Genomic DNA, 20,458 nt, shown 5'->3' with positions numbered 1-20,458 from the left:
CATAAATATTGTGCTCCGCACCTATTTTTGACTTCTTGCAAATGCTCAAGTTTGCTGCGCTAGTAGGGAACGAACCGATCCTCCAGTCAAATCGGGGGGCAATTTTCTTATTCTCTCTTTTAGGAAAGATTATTTTTTGTTTTTCCCTTCTTCTTCTTTTTTTGTACATCACATACAAATTCACCATCAAGTTATAAGTAAACAGACCATTCATGGATGTGTTTGGATTTAGGCAAACTTGTGGCCAAAAAAATGGAGCCACAAGTGGTATGTTTAGCTAATAAATGAGTCTGATACATGGGCCATGTGTACAAGGAAGTGTGGCAAGCCATAGTTGTGGCAGAGAGCCAAACACTAATGCCATGCCTTGCAATTATGTACCTTGCCAAATGAGCAGAAAAGGCATGTGCAAGTATATAGATGAGGATGGTTCCACACCAATCATATCTAAGAAAATCAAGACGAAAGCCAAGGCCATTTGCAAGGTGAAAAACGCTGGTAGCAGGAGGGGTGCAGCTTCCTCCTTTGTAGGGGCTGCCACCTCATCTCACCCTTTGTGTGAGAATCTGCCTGCTGTCAGGGTGAGGAAACCAAATCCAATATATATATGACTGCGTCATAGCATATTGATCACATATGAATTCTACATCTGGATGCAACCAGATGTATTCTACTGGGTCATGTGGCCACAGGACAACCATAAAAGAAGCCAACAACTAACCCCTGTAAATCAAACCGAATCAAGAGCCAAGATAACCTAGAATGGATGAAACAGAAGAACAGAAACCAGCGACTCATGGTCTAATCCACCAGCGACCCACGCACCCAGCCGCCGAAGGCCACCAGCCCTTCTCCTTGCCCCCCAGACGAACCGCGCGTGGAGGACCCGCTGATGCTGGGGATTTTCTTGGTCGGGGGAGAGGTGGAAGACGATGCGGGAGGCGAGGTTATGGCGGCGCACCCAGGTTTGTTGTTGCAGGATTCTCGTCGCCGTACCAGGCACGCCGAAGTGGGAGAGAATGGGGCATGACAGGGTGAACGACGATGGCACCAGGCGTGTCGTGGTGGAATTGACATTGAGCAGCTGGTTGCCCCTCCCCCGTCCACTTGCGATATGTTCGTTGGTGCTTATCTGTCGGGCCTGGCGGTGGCCATGGTGGTCTGCCGTTCTTCAGTCAGCTGCTGATGATGGGCATGCCACCGCCAATGGCGATGGAGGAGTACAACGGCAATGGCTGGCCCGCCAGCGTTGTGAGGCCGCTAACCGGATCTTGAGCCGATGGGTACGGGGAAAATTGGTGAACGTGGAATTAACGGGGAAGGCAAAGAACGGCTACTCAACATCCTGAAGCACCACCACCTCTACGAAACCTGGGGAAGCACAGAAACAAAGATCTTCAGTGCAACGCCACCAATGAACATCACAGGAAAGACAAACACTGTCGGGAGCAGAAATGGCAGACCAAATTACCACAAAAGAATGCAGACTTCGAACCATAAATAGAGGACAGAAGAAGGCACGAGAACGGGAGTTACCGACCTCCAAACTGCCAGCGCAGTACACTCTCAAAGGCTCCGAAAGACAACGCATGAACACGCGTCGATCGCCACCCGCCTAGCCCATCGTCAGCCATCCCCGCGCAGCCCAAACGCCCACCCCTACCCTGACAGCGGCCCAACTGAGCACAGCGGCCCACACCACCAGTGATAAATGAACATCCGCGCAATTGGTTTCTCACGCTCGCCAACAGAACCGGCCAACAAATCGGCCGAAACAGAAGGAAATCACAACCGCCTACGTGGAACGCTGAGGAAGCGAAAAACTCATCGGCTGTAGGATTTGGATAGTATTGGTCTCATATGGAATAGCAGGGGGTGGGGACGAAAGGTTTTAAGGCATATTTACAAGGTGTGACTAGGGAATTTCAGGTTGATTTCTTGGGCATTCAGGAAACTATGAGGAAAGATTTCTCTGATGCTTTCTTTAGGAGAATTGATCCTTTGAATCAATTCACCTGAAAATTTATACCATCTTGTGGGAAATCAGGTGGTCTTTTGGGGGGATTTAGAATGGAAAGATTTGACATCAAGACCTATGCGACGGGTAGATACCGTATAAAGGTAAAGGTGCGGGACAAGAAAATAAAGCTATCTTACTGGATTGTGATTGTTTATGGGGCTGCTCAGGAAGAAAGAAAGATGAGTTTCTGGTTGAGCTTGGTGCTGCTTGTGGTGATCAAGAATTACCATTACTAGTAGGAGGAGATTTTAATATCTTAAGGTTTCACCAGGATAAAAATAAAAAGAGGAGGAGTTGTAAGAAGACTGATATGCTGAATGCCATCATTGACACTCATGGGTTGAGGGAAATTGTAATGTCTTGGGGGCAGTATACTTGTTCCAACAATCATGATGTCCCACCCTTGAAAAGTTGGATAGAATACTAGTGAATAGTGATTGGGGAGATCTTTTTCCTTTGATGACTATCAGGAAATTAGTGAGACAGCTTTTTGATCATAACCCTTTGATTATTGATACCATGGAACAACATGAGAAACAGAGGAACAATGACTTTAAATTTGATATTAGTTGGTGCAGGCACCCTGATTTCCTTGAGAGAGTTAGGAAGGTTTGGATGTAACCTGTTCAGGCTGCAGATAGTTTGGGGGCGATTCAGGGGAAACTAAAAAAACAAAAGAAATCTCTAAAAGGATGGGGCCATAATATTAGAGGGCAAGCTAACAAACTAAAAAAGGACTTGTCAGAGGAGCTGCAAGATATTGAAGAGCTAGAGGAAATTCAACCTCTGCAGGTGGATCCGTTAGCTATGAGGGGTGACATTAACTCTGCACTATTTGAACTTTATGATGATGAGGAAGAGTTCCGGCGGAGAAAATCTGGAGAGAATTGGTTACACAAAGGGGACAATAATACTATTTATTTCCATAGAATTGCAAATAGCAGGAGGAGAAAGAATGTCATTTTATCTTTGCATCAAGGGGAGGAAGTGAAACAGGGCACTACTAATTTGGTGAATCATGCTACTGATTTTTATAAATCCTTATTTGGTCGTGCTGATGGATTTCAGTGTCATCTCAGAGGGGAGATGTGGGGGGATGGGGAAAGGTTAACTGTGGAAGAACAGACTGTGCTGGATATGCCATTTGGAGAAGATGAAATAAAGGGTATAATTGATTCCATGGAAAGAAATAAAGCAGTTGGTCATGATGGGTTTGCTAAAGAATTTTATCAATCTTGCTGGGAAATTGTTAAAGATGACGTTATACAACTTTTGCTGATTTCCATGCTGGGAAAGTGGACTTAAGCAGAATCAACTATGGGATAATCACCTTGATACCAAAAGGAGCTGATGCTGATGTTTGCTTCAGGTACTGTTCAAGATGTTTTCCAAGGGCATGACTCTAAGGCTGGGCCCTCTGATGCCTAAGCTAATTGAGCCATGCCAGTCTGCTTTTATAAAGGGTAGGAACAATGGGGTGCTTGCTTTGAATGAAATCCTCAGAGAATCCAAGTGTTGCAAACAGCAGGGTGTGGTGCTGAAGATTGATTTTGAAAAGGCCTATGATAAGGTGAACTGGGACTTTCTTTTCCACTATGGTCAGATGAAAGGTTTTAGTGAAGATGGATGGGATGTATTAGATCTATTGTTACTAATGGGACATTGAGTGTAGAAGTAAATGATGTGTTGGGGCCATACTTTGGGAGCCATAAGGGGGTAAGACGGGGGATCCTCTATCCCCTTTTTTGTTCAATCTTGCAGCTGAATGCTTGGCCAAAATGATACATGCTACTCAACATGTTGGTAGACTGACTGGACTAGTGCCCCACCTAGTTGATTCAGGAGTTGCCGTTTTCAATATGCTAATGATAACATATTGTTTGTCATAGATGATCTTGAGGAGGCCAGATCCTTGAAACTCATTCTATACTTGTTTGAGGCCATGTGAGGGCTCAAGATCAATTTTCAAAAACGTGAAGTAATCATGATTTTACCAGACAACCAGAAGAGGCAATGCTACGCAGAGATGTTCAACTGTCATGAGGGGAATTGGCCCATTAAGTAGTTAGGAATGCCTGTGAGTGTTGATAAAATCAAAGTTGCATATTGGGCTTTGCTGGAGGAAAAAAAATGGAAAAAAAGTTTGCAGGGTGGAAGGGGGGGGGGGGGGGGGGCTTTGTACATTGGTGGCAGAGTCACCTTGCTTAATTGATGTTTGACTGCTACTCCAGTTTACCATATGTCCATGAATATTTTACCCAAGTCAAACCTTGTCAAATTGGACAAGATTAGAAGAAGATTTTTATGGAAGGGGGGATCTAGGAAGAGGAAATATCATCTAATCTCCTGGAAAATCATATGCAAACCAAATATCAAAGGTGGGTTTGGGAGTAAAAAATCTGGAGCTATTTAATATTAGCCTTACGTGCAAATGGTGGTAGAAATTGAAAGCTGAACCAGGGCTGCGGAAGGAGCTGATTCAAAGGAAATATTTGCAGGAGAGGGGCATTTTTAATATCCAAAGCAGACCACATGATTCTCCATGCTGGGCAGATTTACCGAAAGTTAGAGATTTATATCTAAAAGGAAGAAATGTGGTGATTGGTGATGGAAAATCAACTGGTTTCTGGGGTGATGCCTGGTGTGGACAGTTGTCCTTTGCACAACAATTCCCTAGGCTGTTTTCCATATCTAATGAGGTGGGGCTATCCGTTCATGACATGGCCGCCAGGAGATGGGTTATGACTTTCAGGAGATGGCTTGATGAGACTTTGAAGAAGAATACAGGAAAGTTAGGGATAAGTTGATGGGCTCTTACTGATCAGAAAGATACACTAGTTTGGAACTTGACCAAAAACAGGAAATTCTCAGTTAAATCCATGTATGATGTACTCACATGTGGGGGTGGGGGGGGGGGGGGGTGGGCAAGCAGATCATTTAAACATCTCTGGAAAGCTAGGATTCCATTTAAGATAAAAATCTGGTCATGGCTAATCTGGTACAATGCCATAGCTACCAAAGATGATATGAAAAGGAGGAATTGGGAAGGGGGGTACCACCTGTAGATTTTGCAAAGGGGAAGAGACCATACACCACTTGTTCTTTCATTGTGGAGCAGCGACATACGCCTATAGTGTTGTGAGTATGATGTTAGGTGTTAATGCTAGACCCTCTTGTTTTTCCCAGTACTTTTGGTGGATGTCAACATTTACAAAAAAAATTTGGTGGATGTCAACATTTATATGCGTAGGGAAAAACTTGCAAGTCGTGGGCCTAGCTGCCATTTGCTGGGCAATCTGGAAGTTGCGAAATAGGGCATGGTTGAAAATAAGTTGATACGTTCACTTGTAGAAATAATATGCCTGCCATGTGCTTTCATGAAATATTGGACAGGTTTGCAATCCAATGGCGATAGGGACCGGCTTCGAGCAGGGGCGGCGGCGTTACAGGCAGAGGCGCTACAACTTCATCCACGGCAGGCCAAGGTGGACACGGCGCAGATCCTGGGGCCTGAACAGGACATGGGAGGGCCTGGCATGTGATCTGGAACATGAAGGGGCGGTTTCTGAGAAGACGCAGATGCTGGAGTGGCTGCAAGGTGTCATTTTTGTCTGGTTCAAGTAGGCAACAAAAAACAGTGGCGATCCTTGGTATCGTATGTAATTAGATTTGGGCCTTTTGTGTGTTTTATATCTTCAGTTTGAGTTTGAGACCTCTGCCTCCAGGACTGCGTTTTGCAGCCTGAGAACTTTTGTTGGCGTGCTATGTGAACTCTTGTTCCGTTGCTTTGGTAGTGGAATCCGGCCGATAAAAAGGTCGTATGTAAATGAAAAAAAAAGTACATCTCCCCACCGTTCCGCATCATCAGTCCCGCCTTCATGTAAAAGTAACTGATGACGGTTATTGGATTAATATGTAATCATAGCTAGTGCTGGAAGATAGAAGGAGTAGGACGGACCCCGGATTTTGTGCCAAGGGGGGGGGGGGGTCGCACATGTTATCCTAGCCGTCCCCAACTCATTGGGATCTGTGCCAAAAAAACAAATATTGCTCTATGGACAGATACGGGTACAACGTACAGGGGGGCGCGCACGTGGGGTTCACATCCCGTCGCCCCCTCCCTTTTCTCTCTTGAAGAACCGCCGCCAGTCATCCTCTCCGTCTCTCTTGCGCGCGCCGGTGCCATCCTCGACGGCGAACTTGGTGTCCGCTCCACTGCCATCCTCACCCCGAATCCGTTCCTCCAGCCGCCAAATCCCGTCCGGAGCAGTCCCGAATCCTGAGTTCGTGTCACCGCGGCCTCCATGCCCGAAACTCCGGAAGATCAGGACCTGGAGTGGTCTTCCCGGAGTCCGGCGGCCCCGAATCCCCTCCTGCAGTTCCGAATCCACACCTCCAGGCCCCCGAATCCCCGCTAAGGAGCGCGACGAGGCCCTGTTCATGGAGAACGAGCCGTATGATTCCTCGTTCCAGGGCCGCCGCCGTCGCCGGCCCGATGTCTACGCTCTCGCATGAAGAACTCCTCCCCAAAATTGCTCCTGCGCCGCTGGGCCGAGGTCTAGAGCGACACAAGGAGAACCAGAGGAGAATCCGGGCGGCGAAGGAAGAATGTGCCTCTGCTACGAACCTGCGAGACGCCATCAAGTCCGTGCTCATCTCCTGCTACGACCTCAAGTCGTCGGCGCCGCTGCTCTTCTCTCGCGCCGTCGCCCTGGTCGAAGCCCGGCCGCTTCGAACAAGCAGAGGTGGCGTCGTTGGACGGCGCGACCTCCCGTGCCGCCGTGGACGGAAGGCCCACCATGGGCAGCCCGGCGTCCCCGGCCATCACGCACGTGTTGCACGACACGCACGAGTTCCCGTTCGCGCCGCTACTTTTGCCGTGGTGCTCGCCGGGGACGTTGGCGGCGGCGCGGAGGCCGAGGAAGTCGAGCTCGACCGGCGGCGCTCATCACTTGGAAATCAGGAGGGGGAGACAAGTGAGAGAGATGGGGCGAGAGGAGGGGACGACGCCTGGAGGGAGAGACAGAGAGACATCGGGGGGTGCAAGGGCCCCACCACGACCCTACATGTGTCACCTCAACTGCAAATACAGAGGCCAAATCAGCAAATTTGACCCTTTTTCGAAAGTTGAGGCAAAAATGACCCTCGTTCAAAACTATTTTCGAATCTGATCTTTTTTGGAAACGTCACTCGTGCTGGCGTTTCGATTACAAAGGAAACGCTACGCGCAGTCTGCAACCGGTTTGCTCGCCAGGGGAAACGCCACAACCCCTGGCGTTGGCAACCCAACCGCAACGCCAAGACCTCTGGCGTTTCAGTCCATCTTCTTGTTTTTGACATGCATGGGTGGTCCTCGATCTCCTGCTGGCTGGGGACGGACGTGCCTGTGTGTACTAGCTAGGTAGCTTGCTCTGAGGTGCAGTCCCGGTGGAGTCTGATCGGTGATCCCATCATATTCATCATATGTACACTCCATGGTGCTACTGCTTCTTTTCCGTCCCCGGGCGCCTCTTTCTTTTGTGTGTGCAGGCCCTTTGGAATATGCAGCATATATATTTTTATGCATAAAGTATCAAAACAAGATCAGGGGGCACGGGCGCGGGCAGGGGGCACGGGCGTGGGCACGGGGAGGCGGCATGGCGGCGCGGGCGCGGGGAGGCGATGCAGTGATCTCCAACCCGGAGTTTTTCCAGTGGTACCAGCAGGATCAAATGGTGATGACCGCACTGCTTGCCTCCATGTCCGAGGACATTCTTGGGCAGATGACACACCACACCTCAGCTCGTGAAGTCTGGGAGGCACTGCACCCCATGTTTGGCTCCCACAACCGCGCACGTGTCAAGCAGGTTCGGTACCTGTTGTCGAACTTGAAGAAGGACCTGAGTGCTGCATAATACTTCAACACTGTTAACAGTGCTTAAGAAGAATGGTACAGTTCATAATGGAATCTGTGTAGCTGGACTTCCTGCTAAGGAACTGTTCTTACCCAAATAGGCAAATACTAACATGACTTGGTTGTATAGTTAGACAATCTATTACAATATATTAAATTGAAATTGATGGTGATGGTGGGCGCCGTTGGTCGGTCAACTTCGTTAAAATTATAATCAATATGCCACTGCTCCTTATTTTTTTTCCTCCTGCCTTATTCACGATTTCAGTAGCAGAAATTCTACGGTTTAGATTTACCGAAAGTTATTGTACTGTCCAAATTTGTCACAACATAATACGAACAATCCTAAAATAAATCAATCTCCTAAGCATGAAATCCAAAATTCTTCGTATCCATCTCAGTATGGAAATCAATCCGAACCCAAACAAAAAATCTCGGTATCAATCTCAGTATGGAAATCAATCCAATCGAAAAATCAATGTCCAGACTTCGCCTCCACCGGCTCGTGCTTGATACACTTTCCGTTGTTCTGTAGCATGCACGGGTTTTTTTGCTAGTAATATTTTAAATATGAAACTAATCTAAGCCTTAGCAGGTTCATTTGGCCTGTCCTGAGACTTGTCACAGTGGCTACAGTGCTGACCCACATGACACGTGGCTTTAGGCTGACATACTAATCGAAGGACCTAGACCCCCAGTAAAATATTGGACAGATAATAAGTGTTCAGACATACCTTCTCCATAAGATCTGGTCGATGGTCCGATAAGACAGTGAACCAGTACCTAGCATGGTACATCTCAGATATCATCAAAGGATTCAATTCCTATAATAATATGGACTTTGCTATGCGGCAGCCGTTAGCGTGGCAGCGGTACGCTTCCCGCCCGATCGATCCCGCGAGCCGAGTGCGCGGCAGCGCGCGAGGCGACCCCGTTCCGTTTTTCCAATGAGCCCCTAAACCTAGCTAGTGTATCTTTCCCGATCTGTTCCGCGAGGCGAGCATGCAGCAGCGCTGCGCTGCGCGAGGGAACCCCATCTTGGTTTCGAAGAAAGTCCAAGCGTGCCGAAGCTATCCTGGCTGCCACGGTCCAACGATGATGCATGCTTATGTCACCCAAGATTCTTTCCAAATCCAAAAATTCAAAATGTTTTAGCTCTCAGATGGCACAACGAATTTACGATCCGTTTTCACCGTTGAGTTAGTGACAACGAGGGCTTCACAACAAGATCTCACTTGGGTATGTTTCGACAACTTTTTTCGAGCTCAAAAGTTACCAAGCACTAAGACGTGAGTTACCAGACCTTGGCACAAGTAGTTACCCACTTCAAAAACTATATTAGATCAACAATCGAACACCAAGATAACTTGGATATCTTGACAACTACAATGATGCCATGGTCCTGAACAGTAACATGGATAATTTGTTAACTACACAGTGCTATGTTGAGAAACAAGATCAATATCACATTAGTAACAATCCATTAGTAATTGTAACACGAAACCTAGTTAACTACATCGCTGCTATGATGTAGGTGGTAACTTTCACCCAAAACCTGGATAACTATGTTAATAATATGGTGGTAATTGAAGCCTAGATAGTTGGATAGTATATTATTGACACGATGAATATTATAAACTAAACGACTGGATAACCACATGAGTGTCACGATGGTAACTTTAATAATCTAAATGACTAGATAACTAATGTGTGTCATGATGATAAATGTAACATAAACGACTGGATAACTACATGAGTGTCAAGATGGTAACTGTAACCTAAACGAATGGATAACTACATGGGTCATGATGATAACTGCAAACTAAACGACTGAATAACTACGTCAGTGTCATGATGGTAACTGTAACCTAAACGGTTGGATAACTAAATGAGTGCCTTTATGGTAATTGTAACTTTAACGGTTGGATAAGTATGTGAGTTTCATTATGGTAACTGTAACCTAAATGAATAGAGAATTCACTTGGGTTTGGTTCTAGGCCACTTTCTTCAAGTTCAGAAGTTATTTACCCATACATAAATTGATCGAGTTAGCTAACCATTCACACTAATTCATCGGCTCAAAACTAGATGCTTTGGCGAATTCATTTGAGAACATAAGTTACCAACCGATAATATATGAGTTACCAGACCAGATTATTCACAAGTAGATACAGTATGTGTTTGGGTGAATTTCTTCAAATTCGGAAGTTACCAACGAGAAAATATACCAGTTACCAAGTATTCTCAAGTGTAGTATTGGGTTCAAAACACTAGATCTTACTTAGTAACTACTCCCTCCGATTTATAGTAAGTGTTTTGAATTTAGTACAAGTTAATGGACTGGACTATGTAACTGATGTACGACATTTGACATATCTGCCTTACGTATCCCAATCCCACCCTGTTTTTTCCCTGTGAGCCCGAGCATTCGGCCGCGCGCGGGGCAAGCCCGAGCCGTTCCCGCAAGACCATGTGCACAACAAGAAACTAGCTGTTGAGTGCATGCATGCAAATGAAGTGAGATAGGGGCCCTGCAGCATAAACACATGCTAAATGGAAAGGTTTAAAAGTTGTGTAGCTAAAGCCGTATACCTGAGCTTCAAAACAAGATCACGGTTGGATATGTTTTACCAACCTTTTCTTCAAGTTTAAAGTTACCAACCATAAGCACGTGAGTTACTGAACCTATTCACTATTAGTTATCGGCTTGAAAACTATAATCACTGGGGGTGTTTCAACGTTTTTAGAGCTCTGAAGTTATCAACCAGTAACAGGTGAGTTATCGGTATATACTATGTGAGTTATCAGGTTAGTTATGATTTGTTTCGACGCTAGATCTAGCTAGACATGTTTTGGTTTCTTTTTTCTGAGTTTAGAAATTACCTCACCAATACCATGTAAGTTACCAGACTATTCGCAAATATTTATCAACCAGGAAACTATAATTTCACTAAGGAAGTTTGCGAGACATTTTTTTCCAAATCTAGAAGTCATCAGGCAGTAACGATATGAGTTACCCAACTATTTACAAATAGTTATCGACCTAAAAAAATTGACCTCAATTGGTTATGTTTTGAAGATATTTGCTTAGCCTTGAAAGTTACCAGACCGGTGGTACATGAGTTACCTTACTATTCAAAAAATAGTTACCAATTACAAACCTACGTCTTCTCACTTAGACATATTCTAGAACTCTTCTTACAAGCTCAGAAGTTATCAGCCGATAAAGATGTGAGTTACCAGACTAGACTATTCACAAGTAATAGCTTCCACAGTAGATAAACCCTGTATGTTTGGTGAATACTATGTCAGGAACAATAACCACGACAGCTTGGTAACTACCACAATGACATGGTGATAATTGTAAGATGGACACCAGGTAACTATATCGAGATCCTGTTGGTAATTGTAACATGAAAGTTTGCTAGCTATGCCAGTGATATGAGGGTAACTTTACACAAACAACATGGTAACTCTGCTGGTGATTTGATGGTAACTTTAACCCAAACAACAGAGTAACTCCAACAATGTTACATTGGTAATTATACCCTCAGCTGATGGTTAACTACACAGCTAGAACTGTGATAATTGTAACCCGATAGCTAGGTAACTACATCAATATCAGTTTGGTAACTACAAGTAACAAAGCCAGTGAACATTGTAAAACTCTACTTGATTGATGACAAATGGTGATGATCAAGCAAATCAGAGTAAGATCACATGTGCTATTGGAGTGGAATTGAAGCATCGCAACAAGATATCACCGGTTGTGTGATGCTTGTGACGAGGCTCCGATGCATGATCAAGACGACCTTCGGGAGCCACATGGTGCCGAACGAGTAAGTGAGCACCACCACGTCGTCAGGGTTTGCCTCCTCACCAGCGCGCGAGCAAACAACAACTGCTTAATTTGATCTTCAAGCTTTTTGACACTTTCCAAGGTCTCTTTCATCATTGAACCATCACAATCTCCAGGATGTGGAAGAATGCCTAGCACATGATGCAAATCCAACACCATAGCTTGTAACCCCATGGGGGGATAAGTCCCCACTAGCTGGATATGCGCGCTTCGTTAGTTGTGCTTAGGAAAAGAGAAGTCGGTCAACCATATGCAGTGTCATTCTTGATACGTTAGTTGTGCTTTAGTGCTGTGCTGTACCTATCAATTGGCCTTCTTTTTCTCGGTATGACAGAGAATATTGACCAAATATCAAACTTTGAATGGACGATGCCCGGACTTCCTTTTGTTTGGCGCATGCTTCAGTACTATATTTCATATTTATTTTTCATAACCCATCCCTGAGAGAAAGGTGCCTTGTTAATTGCAGCATTGCACCATGCTGCCACGCTCCCTACTACTATGTGTCTTCTTCCTCCTCCCCGCCACCTCTGCTTCCTACACCAACGATGGCTTCACCTACAACGGTTTCTCTTCTAGCATGCTCCAGCTTGATGGTGTAGCTTCAATCACAAGCAAAGCTCTCAAGCTAACCGATGGCACTTACAAGGGGGTTGGGCGCGCTTTCTGTGGAGGCCCGTTGAACTCTATTTCCTCATTCTCGACAACCTTCGTGTTTGTCATCACTAGTGGTCCGTACAGCGATTCTAGCGGCTATGGGCTTGGGTTTACACTTTCTGCCACGACGGACACTTTGTTGGATACCCTCCCATCTCAGTACTTGGGCATGTTCAGCAACGAAAACCTCGGTAATACAACAAACCAACTCTTTGCTATTGAGTTTGATACCTTGTTTAATAGGGAATTCATGGATATTGATAGTAACCATGTTGGAATCGATGTAAACAACTTGGTATCTATCAATTCACATACTGCTGGTTACTACACCTCAGATGGCAAGTTCACTAACTTGAGACTCATTAGCGGTGAACCGATGCAAGTATGGGTTGACTATGATGCCAATTCACGCCACATGAATGTCAGTCTAGCACCTCACTTAGAGCCGAAGCCTGAACGCCCACTGCTATCAAGCATTGTTAATCTCATATCCGTGTTGCCAAGGTCAGTCTATGTTGGCTTTGCTTCTGCAACCCGCCTATGGTCCATACACCAAATTATCGGCTGGAGTTTCAATCCAAACGGTGCGGCTACACCACTTGACTACTCAGTGTTGTCTGAAGTTATAGACGATGTTCGTAGGGAAGCAGAAAGTCAATCAGATACCTCCAGTCACATTCTTTTACCGATTATTATCATGTCAGTGTTCATCGTGCTTGTTATGCTTATTGCCCTGTATATTTATATGAAGAAGGCAAGGAAAAGTGGTGAGTGGGAAATCAATTGTGGGTCTCCGTCTTTCACATATAAAGATCTCGTGACCGCAACCAACGGTTTCAAAAACAGGATGCTACTCGGTAAAGGTGGATTTGGAAAGGTTTACAAAGGGATTCTACAAAGCTCCAAGAAAAATGTTGCGATCAAGCGGATTTCACCAGATTCAAAGCAAGGGATGAAGGAATTTATAGCTGAGATTACTATTCTCGGTCATCTCCGCCATCACAATCTTGTCTAGTTACTCGGTTATTGTCGTCACAAAAATGAACTTCTTATAGTTTATGATTACATGCCAAATGGTAGTCTTGACAGAGTTTTGCATGGTCAAGGTAACCGACTATAGATTGGATACATAGATTTAACATTATAAAAGGTATTGCATCTGGTCTTCTCTATCTCCATGAGGATTGGGAGAAAGTTGTGATCCATCGAGACATCAAGACGAGCAATGTTCTCCTGGATAACAAAATGAATGGAAGACTTGGTGATTTCGGCCTTGCGAGATTGCACAACCATGGAACAGACGCCCACACCACGCATTTGGCCGGCACCTGGGGTTACATTGCTCCTGAGCTAGCCAGGCTAGGAAGAGCAACCAAGGCAACTGATGTTTTTGCATTCGGGGTGTTCATGTTGGAGGTTGCCTGTGGAAGGCACCCAATAGAAGTGAACAATTCTGGCGAGCTGGTGCCACTGACAGATTGGGTGATCGATGCATGGGAGAGCGGTTCAATACTCAAAACAGTAGACCCAAAATTACAAGATTATGTCAAGGAGGAGGCAGATTTAGTACTAAAGCTTGGCCTGCTATGCTCACACTCAGTACACAGTGCTAGGCCATGCATGCGCCTAGTTATGCAATACCTTGTAAAGGATGTGTCACTCCCAGATTTCCAAGCAAGCTTTTTAAGCCTTACTACCCGGGATGAAGACTTCGATCAGCATATGATGCATATCCTGTCATGCGCTTCTGTGGCGACGACCATGACTGGTCTTTCTGGAGGAAGATAATACATAATTACTTGTTGCCAAAATCTATGGGCCATTTTCATATGAAGGGATGGGTTACTCCTGAAACTCACATTTAGTCATGTACTGTTTTATTTTTAGCTACCGGGTACGGATAAAGGTTTCCTTTTTGGTTCGAAAGCATTTCGTAATTCGTATCCCTTTGTGGATGCAGCTATGTATTAAACATTTAAACTGCTATGATTATCCTCATCTCACCTTGTATTCTTATCCGAGTGTTAAAGGCATGCCCATGCATGCTACGATCTCCCTGGGTCGCTCGGCAGAGACCGCGCCCTCCCCTTGCACACTGAAGTAACTTTTTTTTTGACAAAAATGCAGCAGCGCTGCTTTTCATTACTTAAGAAGGAAAGAGAGCAACCAGGAAGCAAAAAGCTACAGCTAGGCAATTACAAGATCAAACACCACGACTAAAACTAGAAACCAAACCTAGCCGGGCGTTCCATCCTCTCGATTGGTGGACTAATGAAGATCTTCGCTGCCAGTCCGCCAAAAATCGCACCCGGCTGAGAACTGCTATCATGCTTGGCTGGTGGCAAATTTGGTTTGAGCGAAATCAAATTAGTATGATCTCCACCCATGTGGGCCCACCGGGCCCTTAGATCTACAGCGCCCTGATCAGCGGCGCCCAACCCAATATGGTTGGCGGGCCCCTGTTACACTACGCAATATAAAGAGGTGGGGGCCGGCGGCACGCAACACAAGGTTCGTCGCTGTGCCGCACACCCCACCGAACACCCCCTACCGATCTAGGGTTCCGCGCAGGAGTAACGGGAAGCTCCGCCGGGTGCGATGTTTCAGCGCAATGGATTAAGCAGAAGCAGCATACTTTTATCAGCATGGCAGAACCTAGACTAGATTATATTTCAGCGCAATGGATTAAGCAGAAGCAGCATACTTTTATCTTCTCTTGAACTTTTGCTGTGGCCTCTTGATTGCTTGAGCCTTCATCAATCTCCACTGAAGCTATGGATGCCAGAGCAAGCTGACCAACATAATCTTCAAAATAATCGCTTCCAAAAAGCATCCCAAAGACAGCAGCTGGATCTACCATGTTATCCCTGACAACATTGATTAAGCAAGTAAGAAGATAACCACAAAGCAAGGAAGCCAATTAGCCTTTTATTTCTGCATAAAGATATAAGTAGAATCTTGAATGGAGTTTTTAATCGTCTGTCTCGAGAGTAGTTACTTTTATGTCCCCCAACAGGTACTTTATTATAAATAGCTACTTAGTTGCTATACTGTCTATCCATCCATAAATTCGAGAGGCTATCTTAACTTGACCCCCATTTTCACCCCCTGTAGTTCCCCTCAAGCCTTTTTCTTGTTGTGCCCTCCTCTTTCTCTCTACATCAACAATCCACTAAATCACCCTGCTCTATGCTCCCAGCCAGCTAGTTTAATCAGAACAATCCTGGAAAGGTCTGCTAATATTGTATTGAGAAAAATACCTACTGTTTAATAAAGCATATAACTCAATAAATACATGACTTACTGGGCAAGACCGTCCTTTCCATGCTTATCATAAGCCTCCTTTTTAGCTGGATCACTTAGAACTTGGTAGGCCTCCCCAAGTTCCTGTTAATAGCAAGCTTTAACCCAATGATCTTCGCATCGGGGATATCATTTAAAGATATATTTGATGACATATAAGCATTACAGTTAATAGATTCCACATTTACATCCACGAGCATAGAAGCACTACTCAGCAAGGAACCATCCTATCATGAACAAGGCATGGTGAAAATGAAATACATATGCAGAATATACTGGCACTGAACATCTCGCCAGTCGTTAATTACTATACTTCATAAGGAGTAACAATTGATGCTACCACAGCCAAACTCTTCTTTTCCTAACTCATATTTTAGCTCACACCTAGATCCAAACCACACGGTTTAGCTACATGAATTCTATAACAACAGACCTTTATGGCCACACAATTCTGCTCGTCCACAACAAAACTGCCACAGCGTCCATATAAGGCATGCAGTTAGGCACCAAAACAAAACCCACCTGAAATTTCACCGCCGCGTCGGGGTTCCCAGGATTCTTGTCCGGATGCACCAGCTTCGCCTGAAACGCAGAAAAAACACCAACCAATTTAGCGCACAGAGATAGCCCAATAGCGCTGAAGACTCAAGGACGCAACAAAGGAATCATTCATCCGTCCGTCCATCAATCACCTTGACGTAGTAGGCCTTCTTGATCTCGGCGGGGGAGGCGTCGACGCTGACCCCCAGGGTGTCGTAGTAGGCGGTCTCCTTCACCATGGCAGGAGGAAACCCTGGATCTGCGCCTCCCTCACAACTACGAACATCAAGAAAACAGCGAATGCTATCACGCCTGGAAGATAAATCGACAGCGATTAGAACCCGAGGGAGGACAGAGATAGAGACCCGCACCACACGGCCTGTCGTTTCGAGAAGCTTCTGGAAGGTTCCTGGAGAAACGAGCGGTGGAAGAAGAAGACGAGAAGATTTGGGGGAAAACAGAGGAGTCCCGGTCGATCCGCGCTGAAGGACGGAGGAAGGCGAGTCGCGAACCGCTGATGCGCTGACGGATCAACGTGGACAGGCTGAGGTCCCGGGCCCGCACGTCAGGGATGACACGTCAGGAAGGCAGAGCGCCTTGGAGATGCCACGTCACGCTGTCTCTTTCCTCTTTGCCTCCGCCCTTCTCGTTGGCCGGTTGCGAGCTGCAGAGAGATGTACCGGGGATTTGTAGAGTTTTTTAAATTTTATCATTATCTCTGCTACTTATAAAGACACCAACATATTTATCCGACGTCCACTAAACGTACACGGAGTAGTAATAGCCCCACGATCAGAGTCAGTGAACATGAATTATTTGCTAACCGTGCGCGCTCATGTTTAGGCTGAAATTCCACCCCCTCCAACCCTTTTTTTCTTTTCTTTTCCCCATCCAGCCTCCAACGATGCCTCCTGAGGCCGCCGCCGCCGCCTCCTCCCCCCGCTGCCCTCTCCTCTGCCCCGCCTCAGCCCGCCTCGCACGCTCCCCACCCCGTCTCTGCCCTCCTTTTCAACTCCCGTTGCCGTCGCCCCTGCCCTCTCGCCTCCTCCTGCACTCCAGCCCCTCCAGCGGCCTCGGTCCCGCGCCGCACCTCTAGCGCCGCCTTCGCACAGGCCCGCCCCGCCGTCTCCCAGGCCCTCCAGCGCTCCGCAGTCTCCGTCGCAATTCATATCAGATTTACCAAGGAGGCATAGCTCTCTCTCTCTCTCTCTGATGTGGTTCCTCTCCCTGCTCTTTAACCCTAGATTCCTAGAACAACAACAAGTTATCAGGCCTAATCGTTTCTCTTCTGCAGGTTAATTAGAGTTCAGAATAACAAGTTGCAGCAATCAAGTCACTAAAAGGTAACACGAATGGATGAATTTTGTGTGTCTAGATTTACTCGAAGTGTTACTATGTGATCTGAATTTTTGAATCTTAAATTTTTGGTCTAGCACTCATGCAGTGTACTAATGTGTGAGATATATATGCATAATTACTGGTCTTGAAACTGAGACTTAAATGTCTTGTCAAATTAGATCCAGGGAACATGATTGAAACATGATCCTGAACGTATTATCTTTTACAGGTATGTCTGCCAAATTATGGTATTTATATTGTCTCTTATATGCTCTTAGACGAGGCCCCTTGACTGATTGTTATTGCACCTAGAGATGGAGTTGGCGAAAACAAATTCAGCCATGTCATTCAAATCCCATGTGCAGTTGTTGTTTTTCACCCCCCCCCCCCCCCCTCCATTTTGATCAGTTACAAATGCACAGGATGGCAGCACTTACTTTCTTCATGCTGACTACCAACAAGGTGTTCTATGAATCTCATGATGATACTCATGTGAATAAAAAGGTATATCTCTGAACCGATCAATCATTTTGACTTCAAACCATTGATTTCTCCGACAATATAGTAATGCAAAGCAATTCCTATCAGATTTACCAAGGAGGCATATACCTTTCTCTTTCTTAAGTTAGTTGGAATCTGTTTAATCTTATTCTCGAGGTAGACCACGATAAGTTTGTTTCATGGCATATTACAGGTTAGAACAAACTGGATACAAACAATTGTTAATACATAGAAAGAGCTAGTAGTTCTTTTGTGAGTAGTAATTCAATTAGCTTGGATGTACCCTTCTGTAATTTTGTGTTAATTTTCTTATGTATATGCCACACATCTCTTAATTGAGTGTCAATAAAGTGGGTTGCAGGGGAGTCATCTTCAGAAAATTAATCTTAGAATGATATAAGTAGAGTATTTTTACTCTTCAGCTTACAGTTCTATTTGTACAAACAACAATAGAGTTAGAGACCCGGTCAAAAAAAAACAATAGAGTTAGAGTGACTTGTGTTATACTAATACAGTAATGCTTTTTTGTCCGCCAGATATATGGCTGAGTTGCTTGCCGCGAGGCAAAAAAATGCCCCGTTCCTTCAAGTTCTTCCCTTCTATACCAGGCTCTTAAACCAAGGTTCTTTCTTTTGCTTTCAGGCATTACTATAATCCTGCCTGTTTATGTGCTCTTTAACAATTTACTAGATAATATTATGAGTTGTTAATAATGCAATGCATTCAATCATCCACTCACTATCACCAATTATTTTGTTTAATTACTTTATTTTACCCAAGGCTGAAGTACTGCTTTCTAGCTCATTGTTCGCTTTCTGTTGTTATTCCTGCCGATTCCTAGCAACAAACAATTGTTATTGAACACCAGAACGCTGCTATAACCTTTTCATCATGGGGTCATTTCATTCCTGACCTTGGTTCTTAAGTGTAGCACCAGGATGAATATTTCTACACAGGGATATCGGCTTGAAGCCTGGCTTGTTAGATAATGGTCTCCCCTGAATTTTCAGCTGGGCCAATTTATGGTAATCATATATGATTTTCTGCACTTCATATATTTCTTTTTACGATATCACATATTAAACATGCAAGAATTTTTGTTCTTTTTTACTGTGGCAAGATGACAAGATTCCTATCTGAGTAATTTTACTCCGAATTTGTACTAATGAGACTTTCACCTTAGCCAAAGTTGTTCTCCACCATGCATCTATAGGAAACTTCTGCGTTCATGCAAGGAGCATACATAAGTGCAACCTTTCTGTTCATCCAGTAATGCATTCAGGACTAATCTTGGCTAATAGATTGATTGAATCATTCTTGTCAGGCCATTACTGGCAACAAGCACGCTAAGTATTGTTTGCACTCTTCTTGATCAGAAATGAATGATGATTTGCAGGTCCTGGGTTGTCTGATGCTTGTCGATTTTCTGAATGGACAGCTTATTGACGAAGTAACAATCTTCATTAAATTTATTTCCTAGGTATTTGCCATCTGCGTAATTTTGAATTGAGTGTTTATCTAGGCCTGATGATGTCTATTTTCAGTTGCAAACATGCCAAGAAATTATTCTTCGTGTTTATAGCATGCTTAGGATGTTTTTTCTAGATTCTGAAGGGATTTCTTGAGCAATCAGTTTTGCATACGTCGTGGAGTTTAAAGCCATGGATACAACTAAAGACTAAAGTGTAGAAATACATGAGTTTTTACTTTTTACAGTCATAGCTTTCTGTTTCTATTTACAGAGGACTGCTATCGAGTAAACATGTTTTTTCTTAGGCTGTTATTGTTGCTCTTTGGTTGGCCAGTGCTGGAAAAGAATCTACGCCCTGGCAGCACTACAAAATTAGAAGCTTTGGTAGGGCGGTACTTCCCTTTCGTACATGTTTTCTCTTGGGTATATCCTGATGTTGTGTAAGATCATGGATAATGCCTTGTATTTTGATGCAATATGGGAGATTTCAAGCTTGAATGTATATGTTCCAACACCTGTAACTTCAGAGGACTTGAAGAAAGCATATGAGAATGAAGTACAGGAGAAGCCACTCTGTTAAAGCAGCGAGAAGTGTCCATTGACTAAAATTTGATCGGTCTTCACAGGGGATATTTGAGCAATACGGTTAGCATCATTTGTAAACATAACATTTGAGTGAGATGAGCAGCAATAGCAAGGCAAGTAACAATGTTGGGGTATCTTTTCCTTGTTTAATTGATTCATTTGACTTCTGTGTGACCAATTGATTTAATGGTTTAGGCTAATATGACTTAAGTTTTATGTCAATGTTTCTCAGTATTTAAGCTAATTACTATGTGTTGGGTGTTATGACGAGTTTTTGATTTATTTTTTCTG

The 20,458-nt window shown here is 44.6% G+C and overlaps 1 protein-coding gene and 1 long non-coding RNA gene across 12 annotated transcripts; one reads left to right on the top strand and one right to left on the bottom strand.

The window, feature by feature from the left end:
• Positions 1-191: 191 nt before the first annotated feature.
• On the bottom strand, positions 192-16,854 carry LOC100844567 (chaperone protein dnaJ 10). Of its 6 annotated transcripts, none has more exons than XM_003567923.4 (6): positions 16,644-16,799; positions 16,425-16,548; positions 16,255-16,314; positions 15,734-15,816; positions 15,134-15,296; positions 192-1,371 (listed from the first exon to the last, which is right to left on the bottom strand). In XM_003567923.4, exons 2-6 carry the CDS (start codon positions 16,509-16,511, stop codon positions 1,363-1,365), a joined length of 402 nt encoding a protein of 133 aa, XP_003567971.1. In that variant the 5' UTR covers positions 16,512-16,548; positions 16,644-16,799; the 3' UTR covers positions 192-1,362. The 6 variants fall into 6 exon arrangements, with proteins under 6 accessions (XP_003567971.1, XP_024314211.1, XP_024314209.1 ...); XM_024458443.1 differs by lacking the exon at positions 192-1,371 and adding an exon at positions 8,379-8,696 and having other exon boundaries at positions 16,644-16,852; XM_024458441.1 differs by lacking the exon at positions 192-1,371 and adding an exon at positions 13,422-13,662 and having other exon boundaries at positions 16,644-16,854.
• Positions 16,855-17,564: 710 nt separating this feature from the next.
• On the top strand, positions 17,565-20,389 carry LOC104582598. 6 transcript variants are annotated; one of them, XR_002962934.1, is made up of 5 exons: positions 17,569-17,839; positions 18,033-18,114; positions 18,648-19,136; positions 19,508-19,591; positions 19,888-20,389. It is a non-coding gene; the product is annotated as an uncharacterized LOC104582598 (long non-coding RNA). The 6 variants fall into 6 exon arrangements; XR_002962935.1 differs by having other exon boundaries at positions 19,854-20,389; XR_002962932.1 differs by having other exon boundaries at positions 17,565-17,615; positions 17,790-17,839; positions 18,648-20,389.
• The last annotated feature ends 69 nt before the right edge of the window (positions 20,390-20,458 follow it).

The sequence above is a fragment of the Brachypodium distachyon genome, chromosome 2 (genome assembly GCF_000005505.3).
Source record: "Brachypodium distachyon strain Bd21 chromosome 2, Brachypodium_distachyon_v3.0, whole genome shotgun sequence".
Taxonomy (NCBI): Eukaryota; Viridiplantae; Streptophyta; class Magnoliopsida; order Poales; family Poaceae; genus Brachypodium; species Brachypodium distachyon.
This window is presented reverse-complemented; position numbering and strand designations above follow the sequence as displayed.

Coding starts and splice junctions, on each gene's coding strand:
- LOC100844567 (XM_024458441.1), bottom strand. CDS start 16,511: ATGGTGAAGGAGACCGCCTACTACGACACCCTGGGGGTCAGCGTCGAC. Junction 16,315..16,424: donor AGAAGGCCTACTACGTCAAG/GTGATTGATGGA, acceptor TCTGCGTTTCAG/GCGAAGCTGGTGCATCCGGA. Junction 15,817..16,254: donor ACGCGGCGGTGAAATTTCAG/GTGGGTTTTGTT, acceptor TGCTATTAACAG/GAACTTGGGGAGGCCTACCA.